Genomic DNA, 14,195 nt, shown 5'->3' with positions numbered 1-14,195 from the left:
TATTTATGACAAACTGCACCACTTCTTCTTAGTGGGAGCCCACTCCACATAACAGGCTACATAGTCACAATACTGTATTACAACCATTAGATTATTGCACATACGTACAATACAGTGGTTGCATCTCAAAACTGTGTCCAACTGACCCTCTTGAGCCTTGTGCTCCTACTATCTATATGTTTCTTAACAATCAAGTCAACAAAGCTAAAGTGCAAATTTATTAAATTAACAATTAAAAGTTTAACAATTTTGTTAGTAACTATCCACAAAACCTTGCTTATTTTATGCTGACACTGGCGTATACAATAATAAAAAAAAGACTTTTACATAGGATATACATCATATTATATAAAATACTGAAAGATAACAATGCTAGCCCAGATTTTCTTAATTATGGCTTCATTTGTAAATGCAAAATATTGCGAACATATATTGGACAAGCTTGACCTACCAGTACACAAATGGATTCACAAATTTTATGAGATTTAATATATTACATGAAATCACTTATTAGATACCATTGGAATTACAGAACTTTCAAAACAGAAATGTAAAACAAAAAAAAAATGGCTGGTTTATTTCACACTGTCCATCCAGTAATGAGTCTTTGTGGCACAAGAGCCTTTTTCTGATATAAAGTCTTCAAAGCTTCAGCTGGTTGATCATCCCCTTCATGCTAATGAATTTCAGCAACAGGCATATGAGCTACAAAGCATTTTGAGAAAGGTGCAAAGCAAACCTTTGCCACCATGGATATTAAAGAGCTACAGCTACTACATTGTAAGAAGGTGTTTCAGATTATCTGGAGTAATTTTCAGGAGCAGCCTTGGCTGCTTATTGCTTTATCTTGATATTATCCTCAAGACCTACTCACTGAGGAGTATGTATGATGTAGAGATATATACAATTTGGAGAACACTGGTGTAGATGGGACATCTATCCAATTCCTTGGGTGCTCTTCAAGCCATTCCATATATGTATCCTGCAAAGAAATGACTCCAATTTTTGCTTACAAAGTTAGGTAAAGAGATGACATCCTGCTGAGTACTGAGACTTGTAGGAATTTGGGGCACTGTATTGGTGGATTAACCAACTGAGAAACAATACTTTTGGAAGTGCAGGGTAAACACCCTCCCCCCTTTTTTCTCTACATACAGGGGTTCTATTATTGTGGAAGAACATACTCAGGATCTGAGCAATGAAGGGACAATAATATTAGTTTTGAAGAAGGGAGAGAGATACAGGGAACAAAACACAATTTCTTCAAAATAAAACTCAAAAGTATTGAAATTCTGTTTATTAATCACCAAGCACACTAATACTAGCACTTTATAACATGTACCTGTTACCTACAATGTATCTAACTGAGAGAATCTAGCTTGTATGGGATTTGTACATATTATCTTACTGTCAAGCAGGAAACATACATATATTTTCTGTATTACCATTTTAACAGTTTTAAACATTGGCTAGTAACATGAGGAAAAAGATCAACAATTGAAGGTACTATACAAGTGGCAGCTTTCACTGTCCATAAACACCTGGCATTTTCAGTTTCAAGAAGAGTTGCAGTCAAAACTGAAATATTTTATTCACGAAGAGTTGCAGTCAAAACTGAAATATTTTATTCGCGACAAGTGGCACCAGCTTCACTAGTTACAATTATTCATTTCATAATGATTGACCTCTAGCTTTGAGCTCCACCCATCACTACATCAAATAATGAATGTTGGTGTGTTGTGCCTCACTAGAATTATGAGAATATCAATTTAAATTTGTTTGTGAATATTATATTTTGGTTGAAATGTCAGCAACATACTTGGAACAATTTAAGAGAAAAATTACCTTTCCAAATATTTTGAGGAAGTGTCAACATTGAGGAGTAACACAAGTCAGGTCATACTTCCATGAACAATCTCTACTGCACTGCCTAAAGATATAACCCTTCTCCATTTACTGATGAGATTTTGTTGATTTCTGACCAAATGTTTCATTGCAATAATATCAAATACAAAACATTACGTTTGAGCTTACTGCTGAGGATATTTCAGAGGAGGAAAAAGTTTGTAAAGTTTGTACTTTTATTGGTTACATTATAAATCACTGTTAATGATTAATCTTCGTATTTGTGAGGTAAGAAATCCAGAGGTAAATCACTATGAAGTAGAGAACAGACAATATTGATTACATGAGCTGGCTTTCTTTTAATTAGTATTGAACTGAAAAATATAGATTGCTGCTGACCATAAAGATGATGACTTGCAGAAAGTGGCAACCAAAAGACTATTATGCATTGATCTTTTGGTCACAGCCATCTTCTTGAAATAAAACACACACATAAACAGAAGCAGGCACACATCATGCACATGTGACCACTTCAACTGGCCAGTGCAGCCAGAAAACAACTCCTGCATTGAGCAAAAGCAGAAATACAGAGTGGGGGAAGGGGGAAGGGGTAAGGGGATGGAGAGGGGGAGGGATAGCAGAGACTGGTGGAGGGAATGATGAGAAGGAGAAGAGTGCTGTGTAATGGAGCATGCAGGGATTAGATGACAGCAGGACAAGGGTGCCAGATGCAGTATTGGGAGGCTATGGGGGATCAAGGAGGGAGGGGAGAGCATAAAAGAAGAGGAGCAGAGAAGGGGAAAGATCAGTGGGTGCGCTGCCAGAGAGCAGCACACTATGAGGGTTAAAGAAACTTAATTAGTAGAAGGTGATGGACAAAGGGGGCAGAAATTTATGGGTGGAGGGCGTGGGGCAGTGCATTACTATAGGTTCAGGCTGGAAAATTTCAGGAATGGAGAATTTGTTATGAGGATAACCCCACCTGCACAGTTCAGAAAAGCTTGTGACAGAAGGGAGGACCCAAATGGTCCAGATTGTGAAGCAGCCATTGAAACTGAGAATGTTGTGTTCAGCTGTTTGTTGTGCCACAGGGTGGTCCACTTTGCTCTTGGCCACAGTTCAATAGTATCCATTCATCCTGTTGGACAACTGATTGGTAGCCATACCAATATAACAAGCAGTGCAATGATTTCAGCAGAGCTGTTAGAAGACACACGTGCTTTCACAGGTAGCCCAGCCTCTGGTGGGGCAGGATAAGACTTGACAAAACTGGAATAGGAACTGCTGGATGGGTGGATTCGGTAGGTCTTGTGCTTGGGTCCACAAGGATATGAGCCTTGTGGCAAGATGTGGGATTGGGATTGGTATAGTGATGGACTAGGATCTTTTATGGGTTGGGTAGTGCAAGAACACCAGTTTACGAAGGGGTGGGAAAGATCTACACCAGGATGTCACTCATATCAGGATATGACAATAGGTTATCAAAGCTCAGACGAAGATGTGGTTCTGTTTTTCCAGTCCTAGGCATCACTCTTCCATTGCAGGGATCAGGAGAAGGAGACCAGGTCTTTGACAAGTCTAACATTTTTAAATTTGAGTGTAGGGTTGAAGGTAAAGTGTCTCTATAGGGCTGAAACTTATATGAGTTGAGGATTTTGGTGGAAAGGTGAAGAAAAGAATTCCAGGTCTGCATTACCTCTATATTTAGCAGAGTGTTCATACATAGTTTTTTGGGATGTGGCAAGTGGATCAGCTAGACAGTGTCTGGGTGCTACAAGTGGTAAATGAGGAGGAACACTGTGGGTAGGATAGGGGTTGTGATCGTGGTGCCACAAGCTGATACCAGGATGTCAGTAGGTTGTATAACTTATGAAGGTGATGTGTGGAATGCACTTCCAGGTGCTGGAGAACAAGCGATTCAGTTTTACAGCTGTGATGTATGTAGTAGGTATTGCATAGTAGCAGTATCTGCAGAGGTGGTTCTGATCACCAGGATGAATGGTACTGCCAATATGTGGCCAAGAGTAAAGTGGACCACCCTGTGGCACAACATGTAGCTAAATGTAACTTGCCTGATTTTCATGGCTTCTTTCTACCCAGGCCATTTGGATCTTCCCCTAAACCACCTGCTCTACTGAACAACACATATGGGAGTTATCCTTACAACGTATTCTCCACTCCTGTAATTATCCTGACCTCAACCTATGGAAACATACTGTCCCCACACCCTACACCCAGCATTTTCCATTCCCTCTACCCTAAATACATTTATCTCCTCACATCTATGACACACTGCACACTCACCTTCTACATGCTCCCCAAAATCCATAAACTCTACAATCCTGGAACCCTCATTCTAGCTTCTTGTTGTACCCTCACTGAAAGAATTTTGGCCCTCATTGACCTACACTTCAAACCAACTGGCCAAAATCTAGCTTCCAACATCAAAGAAACTTACCGCCTCCTTCATCAACTCTTTGTTATTCCCAAACCTTTACCTCCTGTATCCCTACTCATTGCTGTTGATGCCACTGCCCCATACACCAACATCCCTCACACCCGTGATCATTGGTGCTATTGAACACTACTTCTTCCAAAGTCCTTCAGACTCCCAGACCCATTGCCTTCTTCTCATACATCTTAACAGCTTTACCCCAATGCACAACTACTTCTCTTTTGAGGGGAAGGTATATAAACAAACATGTGGCACTGTGATGGGTATATGCACAGACCCTCCTACACAAACCTGTTTGTGGGCCAAATAGAGGAAACCTTCATAGCCTCCCAAACTCCTGGTCTGGTTCATGTTCACTGATGATATCTTCATTATCTGGACTCAGGGCCAAGAGACCTTATACCCATTCCTTCACAACCCCAACACCTTCCCTCCCATCCACTTCACCTGGTTATCCTGAACCCAGTGTGGCACCTTTCTGGACATGGATCTCCTCCACTCCATCCACACCTCTGTCCACATTAAACCAATCAGCCACCAACAGTACCTGGATACCAACAACTGCCACCCTTTCACACCAAAACATCCATTCCATACAGCCTACCTGGAGATGGCATACCTGCAGTGACAAGAACTCCCTTGCCCTCTATGCTGAGAACTTCACAAAGGCCTTCACAGATAGGTGACATCCCCCAGACCTAGTAGCAAATGGATTGCCCATGCCATTCCCAAAAAACTCCCTGTCCTCCCACCATCCCTAAGAACCAGCTACAAAGGAGCACACCTTTGCCACTCAATACCATCCTGGACTGGAACAACTGAATCACATCCTCTGTCATGACTTTGATTATCTCATCATGCCCTGATATGAGGGATAGCCTACCCAAGTTCTTTCCGACTCCTCCTAATGTGGTGTTCTGCCATTCCTACTGAACCTCCACAACATCCTAGTCCATCTCTGTGTCACTCCTAATCCCAATCCCTTGCCACAGGGATCATATCCCTGTGGTAGACTCAGATGCAAGGCCTGTCTAATCCACCCACCAAGTAATTCCTATTGCACTCCTGTCACAGGCTTATCCTATGTCAGAGGCCAGTCACCTGTTACAGGAGCCATGTCATATACTGGCTCTGCTGCAATCATTGCACAACTTATTATATTGTTAAGACTACCAATCAGCTATCCTAGGGTCAATGGCCACTGCCCAGCTGTGACCAAGACATAAAGAGGACTATCCTGTGGCACAACTAGCATCCAAACAAAACATGCTTGATTTCAATGGCTGCTTCACAACCCATATCATCTAGATACTCCCCTCTGCCACAAAATTTTTTGAACTGTGCTGATGGGAGTTATCCTTACAATACGTTTTCCACTCCCAAAATTGTCCCAGCCTCAGCCTATAGTAATGTACTGTCCCCACAGCCGTCATCCAACAGTTTCCACCCTCTCTGTTCTATCATCTCCTCCCGACTCAAGGAAGCCCGTCACCTTCATTATGTGTCACTCCCTGGCAACACATTCGCTGGTCTTTCCTCTAATTTACCCCTCTCATTTCCCACTCAAAGCCCCTCCCTCCTCCAAAGTCTGCTGACACTACACCCTGGTATCCCACTCCATTTCCTGTACCACTCTGAATTGCTGCTTTTGTTCAGCATGAGAAATGCCTTCCGATCATGTGGTTGGAGATCATGGTCATGTGTGTCTGTGAAGTGTGACTTCTTGTGTCGATATGTGTTTTGCTTCTTTTCTGACAAAAGCTTTTGCTGAAAGCTCAGTGCATAACAGTCTTTTTGATGTGCCTGTATACAACTAAGCATCTCACCTTTGTGGTGAAAAGCAATCTAACCTTTTCATAATATTATTGATGTTCCAATCTGAACTTTCCATTGTTTAACATTGAATTGATACATTTGTCTGTGTGATGAGCAGGATACTAGTATCATAGCTTTTCTTTATCTAGGAGAATGAGGGGGAGAGGGTAACTGCTCCTCACTGGGTATGTTTGTAGTCTTGCATCACTGTTAGGAGGAGTGCCTTGAAGTGAGGGGCTGTGTGGATGCAGTCTGTAATTGCTACTACCAAGCCAAGGCACATTTACTACCAGTCACAAAGATGTGGCGAAATGCTCTTAACTCATTCTTAGATTGGACACTTCTCCCTGATACATAATATCTTCTGCAATTAAATGACACTTCAGTGTTTGCCACTTATGGCATATGAGATTTGGGAAGACACCTATTTGAAGAGTGCACCATGTTTTCAAATGAAAATACAGCCCATATCATGGCAGCAGATTTGTGCTATGGCATGGCATTAAAGGCATGAAATAACTTAAGAAATTGTGTTTCACTACAAAGCACTTACCAAAGTTTTTGGAAAGAACTTTTAGTTTAATATTTTGGGTGAAGAATGTTCTTTACCCTCAGACTCTTTCGAAAATGTACAACAATTGTTCCTAATGTGTAATATACTGTTGATATTTTTAGCTATTTATAATTTCATCTTTTTTCTGAGCACCATTACTACTAAATTTTAGAGAAGATGTATTAGCCAAAACTTTGGTACATTAAGGTTTTGTTTTCTAAGTATGGTTGCTTACAAAAGGAACCATAAAATGTCAGTGTTTCCTTTTGGCAGGTTGCTGATGAGCTAGGAATATTGATCTGGCAAGACTTCATGTTTGCATGTAGCATGTATCCTGCAAGTGAAGAATTTCTAACAAATGTCAGAAAAGAGGTTGAATATCAAGTGAAGCGTCTGAGTCATCATCCAAGTATTGCCATATGGTCTGCCAACAATGAAAATGAAGGGGCTCTTCGAGATAATTGGTTAGTAAAAAACTTCTTATATAAATATAACAAAGTTGAAAAGCTCTGATATTCTAGAAAGAATAAGAATAAACAGCTATACAGGAATGACATTTTTCATTTCCACCTGTGGTGTCACTATCTAGTTATAGTAGAACTTGGAATAATTTGTAAGGAATGGTGGTGTAGCATTGTGCCAAACTACTGCTTGGCAGTTAGCATAGTGTGGCATCATATGGGTCATACCATTATGTTCACACAAAAGGATTATGAAACTAGCTAGCCACATTTAGCAGTAAACTGCACCACACAGTGGTAATAGTTGGAGTGGGCAGGATTGTTTTGCCACATCAGGGGATGACTTGTTATGAGCTATGTGACTAGATGCAGGCCTTTAGTGTAACAAATGTGCACTGGAGCCATAAAAATAGAAAATTTCAAGGCCAAGGCATTTTGAGTCCAGCAGCACCACCATGATGCCAGGTCCATGCCACCCGCACTCCTTGCAGGACTTGGTGCCACAGTCATCTGCGCCAACCACCAACTGACTACTGCCAGAGGGCAGCAGGTTTGTCACATGCATAACAGCCTTCCTCCACCTCCACAGTGGGCATCACTGGGCCTGGATCACCTAGGCATAGGCATCCACCTCTGTGGAATGCCTTTGCAGTGCAACACACGGATCACACTGCCAGGTCATTGGCCATCACTCTGCCTGACATCAGCATTGCAGGACACTGTCACTGTTCCTACTTGCCAGGACACAAGTCGCTACCTGTGGGCCTTTGCCAGCCTGGGTCACTGAAGTGGGCTGTGTCTGCCTCACGTTTGTAATGATGTTATGTGGATCGGGAGCTAATAGAGTATTGTTTCTCAGTCATCAGTGTATCTACTAGGACCCACCGGCCTGTCACCTCCAGCACTCACCCTACTGAGCGCCATTGGGACTCATCAGCAATGTCAGGGATGTCAGGAGAGCAGACATCATCACAGTGAATGGCGGACGGTGTACCACCTCCTGTGGCACGTTGTCTGAACTGCAGCCTATGAAATCTTCATTGTGACATGAGTGAGACTTGTTTTTTTGTGATGGTGCTCATGGGGTCAAAAGTTAAGGGTTGTGATAACTATACAGTTACTTTTATGGGGCCAACAATACTGCTGGATATCTCTCAGTTTAAATGTAATTCTAGGATGGCTAGATGCTGTGTGAAGCTTGCAGTGAAATTTACTTGCCCGTTTTGCACCTTGTACCAAGTCTGTGGTCAGTTGTTTGTTTCAAGTGTCACCATTTTGGTCATATGATCACATAGTGTAGGGAGTCCAGGCGCTCATGATTAAACAGATGAAGTGTGCATGGTACTGTTAACAGCTGATTAGTATGTTGTTTGTATTATTTTTGAGTTCTTATTTCTGAGTAGTGAATATCAGTAAGAAAGATGCAGCAGCAAAGTCAGACCCAAGAAGTGACTGTAGGGGAGGCTAGGCAATCCTTAATTAATCTTTTAATGCAGTTGAGGATAGAATTAAGTTTGTAAATAATAAATTAGCTGAGAAGAATGTAGAATTAGGTTTGTTGAAATCACAGAATCTGGGGCTACATCCAGCTGTTTCTCCCTTTCCCAGCATGTCATCTGAGGATCTCCTTTTATCTGCAGACATAGGGATTGGTTGGATAATCATTAGTTATAGATAACAAGGTCACACCTATCAGGAGAAGTGAAGTCTTGTTTATTGCATGGAGGTTCTGGACAATGCAGAAACTTTTGAGCAACTCAAGCAGAAATTGGTAGAGAGATACAGCAAGCAAAATAGCATGCTGTTTTTCTGTGAACAATATGGAGGATTTTTTAGACAGAATAAGAAAGCTTAATGTACATCTGTTTAAAAAAATTCTGAAACTCTGTCCAAAAATTTTTTCTACACTTACCTTTGACTAATTGTGCATGGTTTCCTTCAAAATAATCTCCTTCACAATTAATACATCACTCCCAATGTTGTTTCCTCTTCTGGAAGAAATCTTGGTATGCCTCTTTCTGGATCATGCAGAGCACTGTCTGCAAATTTTCTTTTAGCTCATCTATCATAGCAATCTTCATCCTTTCAATGGGGTTTTGAACTTTGGAAGTAAAAAAATAATTCTGCAGGTGCCAGGTCTGGTGAGTACGGAGGATGAGGCAGCACAGTGATTTCGTTTTTTGTCCAATAGTCACACACCAAGAGTGATGAATGTGTGGATGCATTATTGTGATGCTAGAGCCCTGAATTGTCTCACCACATTTCAGGCAGTTTCCTTCTCACATTTTATCGCAAGCATCACAACATGTCCTGATAGTAACATTGATTAACAATTTGTTCCTGTGGCACAAATTCATGATGAATTAATCCTTCAAAGTCAAAGAAAACTACCAGCATGGCTTTGACATTTGACCTGACCTGCTACGCTTTTTTGGTTGTGGAGAACCTTTCCCAACCCATTGTGAAGATTGAACCTTGGTCTCAACATCACATCTGCAGGCCTATGTCTCATCACCAGCCTGATTCTCTTAAGGAACATCTCATTCTAATGATAGACATCGAAGGACAATCTGAAAGAGGGTCATCTTTAACTTCCATCTGGCCAGTTTTAAACCATTCCTAACAACAAGTATGGCTAAAGCACTCATCACCGTAGGCTATGTGCATCATTTGGTGTATCTCTGTAAAGGTTTCTTGAGTTTCATGCAAAATTTAATGCAGACGCATTCCACCTCTAACTATGCCATCTCGAGATTCACAAACTGTGTGGCACAAGATTCTACTCAATACAGTGCTGAACAATAACTCAATAACTAACAGACATACAACAATGAAACCTCTAGCAGTTACAAATTAAACACAGGAATGTGCAGGAACGCCAGTTGAATTTTGTTCCAACACACTATTGGCACAAAATTATGAATGTTCTGGAATTTTTTTGAACAGACCTTGTGTTAGTCAGGAGGTAAATAAGGTGTTACTACAGGAAGCTGAGTACTCAATGCTTTTCTGAAGGGTTTGTCATGAGAGATGGTGCACACTGGTGTACCAAGAGATCTTCATGCAGCAGTTAGTTTGCCACTGGAATTTGATGAGATCGATGTTGTGAGAGGGATAAGAGATAATCAAAGAGTATTCACAGCAAATACAAGATGTTTTAACTGTGGAGGTACTGGACATACACAGACAGTGCCACTAGCCATGTAATAAAAGGGGAGGTATGAACTATAAGCAGTTTTGTGGAAATAATAGTAGGGGTGGTACAGATGAGCGACAGTATTATAGGAATAATGGTAGAGGTGGTCTGGGTCATAATAAGCACCCATTAAACTTAAAAGGGAACCCCAAATCCCTGAAAGACCTAACAAGTAAACGTAAATGCTGTAAAAAGAATTCAGAGGTGGAATGTGCCATAATAGGTGTAACATGTGGCAAAGAGTGTAAGTTTTTGTTGGACATGGCTCCATGTGTCGGTAACCTCGAGAGAGTTAGTGGGTAAGAGGCAGTGGTAACAACCATGTTATAAATTCTGTGGGGAAAGAGATAGTGATACATGATCACTAGGTTTGATAATGATGAATTTTCAGTAGGAGGCAATGAAGTTTAGGCAGTGTGTTGAAATAATGTCTCATGTAAGTGGGGATTACAGCAGGATCCTAGGGTTAGACGTTCTGTGTCAGCATCATGCCATAACTGACCTTTGACAATGTGTAGTGTAGCTTAGTGAGAAGACATTCCGGATGGGGGCAGCTGTCATCAGTGTTAATGTGTTGCGAGGAGTGTCTGTGGTACAAAGCAGTCCAGTTAAACCACTAACTATAATATGAAGACTTTAGTCATATGGCTGTGTGTTGAGCAGCACAGGGAATTCACTGTGAGTGACTGTATAGTCTGACTTAACTGTAGGTATGTTGTGTTCAGTGGATCCACAGGAAGATAACCATAAATTGTATGCAGTGTGTTGTTTGGTACAGGGAAAAATCATATGTGTACAGGAGAAGGACAGAGGTGAGGTAGTACCTGTCAATGTGGATAATTTTAGTGCCGAGGAGGTTAAGTTGTTAAAGGGAACATTGGTGGTGATGTTAGAAATTCCTTTCTCAAAAGATGAAGCAGTAGAAGGGAAGAGTTTGGGTTAGAATTTTTTTTCGAGGGGGCTGTTGTCTGCAACACCCATGACACAACACTGAACTCTGACAAGGAATGAAGTGCCATTGTACTGGAGGCTGTACAGAATACCTTCTGCACAGAATACCATGATCCCTGCAGTCAATTAGAAGGGTTTGTTGATCAAGAGTTGGCTGACAGTTTGATAGAGGAGAGCAGTAGCCCGAGGGGGATGGGGGGGGGGGGGGAGGTGGAATTTTAATTGTGCTAAAGAAGTCTGTGGACAGTTGGAGGAAATATCAGTTCAGTTGCCATTAACACTATTTGAATAGTAAGGCTATGACAGATGCCTACCTGATTCCAACCTCAAGGAGATGATTGATAACCTTGGGCAGTGCCAATACTCCTCAACAGTAGACTTGAAGAGTTCATACCATCAGTTAGAAGTAGTGCCAGAGGATGGAGCAAAGACTCTATTTTCAGCATCTTGGGGATATTATTAGAATAGAAGAAATCCATTTTGTTTAAATATATGCCAATGACATTCCATTGTAAGGGTTGAATCCTTAACAGTGTCTAGTGTATCTGGATGACATATTTGTTTTTTCAAGGTACGTGTAGGAACATAGAAAATGACTGAAGGAGGTGTTCAAGTGGTTACAAGCTGTATGTCTAGCTCTGGGTATGGAAAAATGTCACTTTGTGTTGCAAGAATTAAATTATTTGGATCACGTAGTTAGTAAACATGGTGTAAGGACTGATCCAAGATTGATACAGCTGGTGTGATATTTTCCAGTATGAGGACCATGCAAGGAGTTACAGTCTTTTCTGGGCCTTGGGAATTATTATAGGAAATTTGTGAGAGACGTTGTGGATATAACACGGCCACCTACACAGTTATTAAAAATAGGTATCTAGTTCATGTAGACTAGAATATGTCAGAGAGGGTTTGTCAAATTAAAGGGGGTACTAACACCGAGCCTAGTATTGGTGTTCCCAGATTTTTGTAAGGAATTTATATTATGATGTGTCAAACCATGATCTCATCTGTGTTTTGAGGCAGGGAGTCTATGAAGGGGAACATCTGATTCCTTTTACATCAAGAGTGAAGGGAAATTATTCTACGATGGAGAAAGAGGTGTACAGAGTAATATAATTTTGGTATTACCTTTACAGAAAGAAGTTTAAAATAGTGTCAGATCATGCTGCTTTGAATTGGTCTATGACAGATTATTGTGTAGGAAGACAAAATTAGGACTGAGTGTATGTACCAGCAACGCTGAGAGAAGAAGTACTGAGGGAAACACATGATCAAATTTTATCTGGCCATGGAGGATGCAGAACAACATATTGGAGTATAATGGAGAACTGGTGGAGAGGATCAAAAAATGAGATCAATCAGCATTTCAGGAATTGTGTACAGTGTGCAGATTTGAGTCAGAAACAGGTGTTTTTGCATAGAGCCAGAGATAAGCTCATTTGAAATTTTTGTGAAGAACCTAACGGTGTTCTGAAAGCATATAAACACGGTTGGTGGTGGCATGTTTGTTGCTGTTAGAAGTAGTTTATCTTGTTGTGAAATTGAAGTAGGTAGTCTCCACTCCTTCCAAATTAACAATACAAGGCCTGTCTAAAAAGTATCTGACCTTTGGCCAGAAAAAATATTTAGAATACCTGATGGGGTTGGGACCCTAATCCCCTTCAAAGTAGGCCCCTTGTGCTTGCACTCACTTATCCCACTGTTCCTTCCACTGCTGGAACACCTCTGAAAGTCTTCTTTTGGAATGGTGTTCAGCTCTGTCATCGTGTTCCATATTATCTCTTCTCTACTCTCAAAACAGGATCCTTTCCCAACAACCAGAAGCCGCAAGGAGCCATGTCTGGAGAGTAGAGAGGTTGGCAAATGGCTGTAATTCCATGTTTGGTCAAGAAATTTTGGATCAAATGGGATGAATGTGCAGGGGTATTATCATGATGCAGTTGTCAGTTTTTCGCCATCCACATGTCTGGTCCTTTGCACTGAACTGCATTATGGAGTTGCCGGAGAACATCTTAATAGTACTCCTTTGTCACTGTTTGACCTTCTGGCGTATAGACGTGATGCACAATTCAACAACAGCTGCACTCCGAGCAGTTTAGGGCCTGCCAGCACTCTGGTCACTCTCCGCTGATGTGCGGCCATTTTTGAATCAGTTGAACCACTCCTTAATTTGTGTTACACACATTGCATCTTCTCCAAACAACTGCTGAATCTTATGAATTGGTTTGCTTTGAGAATCACCAAGCTTTTGAAAAAATTTGATGCAGTGTCTTTGCTCAACACATTCAGTCAACTTGAGAGAATCGGTAATCTGATGAACACATTGTGTAACACTTCACTCAGTGACTGACAGGCAGTGACTGACGTGCTGGAAGGTGGGAACAAAATTCACGCATATGCATTAATGTCTCTTCCTTTACTGTGTACAGTGACTCTGTGCTATCGTCTCTATTTTCCACAGAAAAATTAAAGGTCAGATACTTTTTAGACAGTCCTCATATAAGTGTAGACCAGAAATGGCTTGAATTCAAAGAAACAGTGTCAGCAGCAATTGAGAGATTTATACCAAATAAATTAACAAACAGTGGAGATGATCCTCCTTGGTACACAAAACAGGTCAGAACACTGTTGCAGAAACACTGAAAAAAAAATGCCAAATTTAAACAGACACAAAATCTCCAAGATTGGCAATCTTTTACAGAAGCTTGAAATTTGCTGCAGACTTCAATGTGAGATGCTTATAATAGCTCAAACTTTGTATCAAAATCTGGCAGAAAATCAAAAGAGATTCTGGTCATATGTGAAGTATGCTAGTGGCAAGACATAATCAGTGCCTTCTCTGCATGATAGCAATGGAGATACTATCAAAGATAGTGATGCCAAAGCAGAGGTGCTAAACACAGCCTTTTGAAATGCCTT

At 41.0% G+C, this 14,195-nt stretch overlaps 1 protein-coding gene across 2 annotated transcripts in view; it reads left to right on the top strand.

The window, feature by feature from the left end:
• Nucleotides 1–14,195, top strand: part of LOC124612951 (beta-mannosidase) — a 420,275-nt gene that overhangs the window by 324,389 nt on the left and 81,691 nt on the right. For both annotated transcript variants that reach the window (XM_047141471.1, XM_047141479.1), the window contains exon 9: nucleotides 6,942–7,132. In XM_047141471.1, coding sequence (XP_046997427.1) covers nucleotides 6,942–7,132 — 191 coding nt within the window. The remainder of the gene's footprint in view (nucleotides 1–6,941; nucleotides 7,133–14,195) is intronic.

Source organism: Schistocerca americana, chromosome 1 (assembly GCF_021461395.2).
Source record: "Schistocerca americana isolate TAMUIC-IGC-003095 chromosome 1, iqSchAmer2.1, whole genome shotgun sequence".
NCBI lineage: Eukaryota > Metazoa > Arthropoda > Insecta > Orthoptera > Acrididae > Schistocerca > Schistocerca americana.
This window is presented reverse-complemented; position numbering and strand designations above follow the sequence as displayed.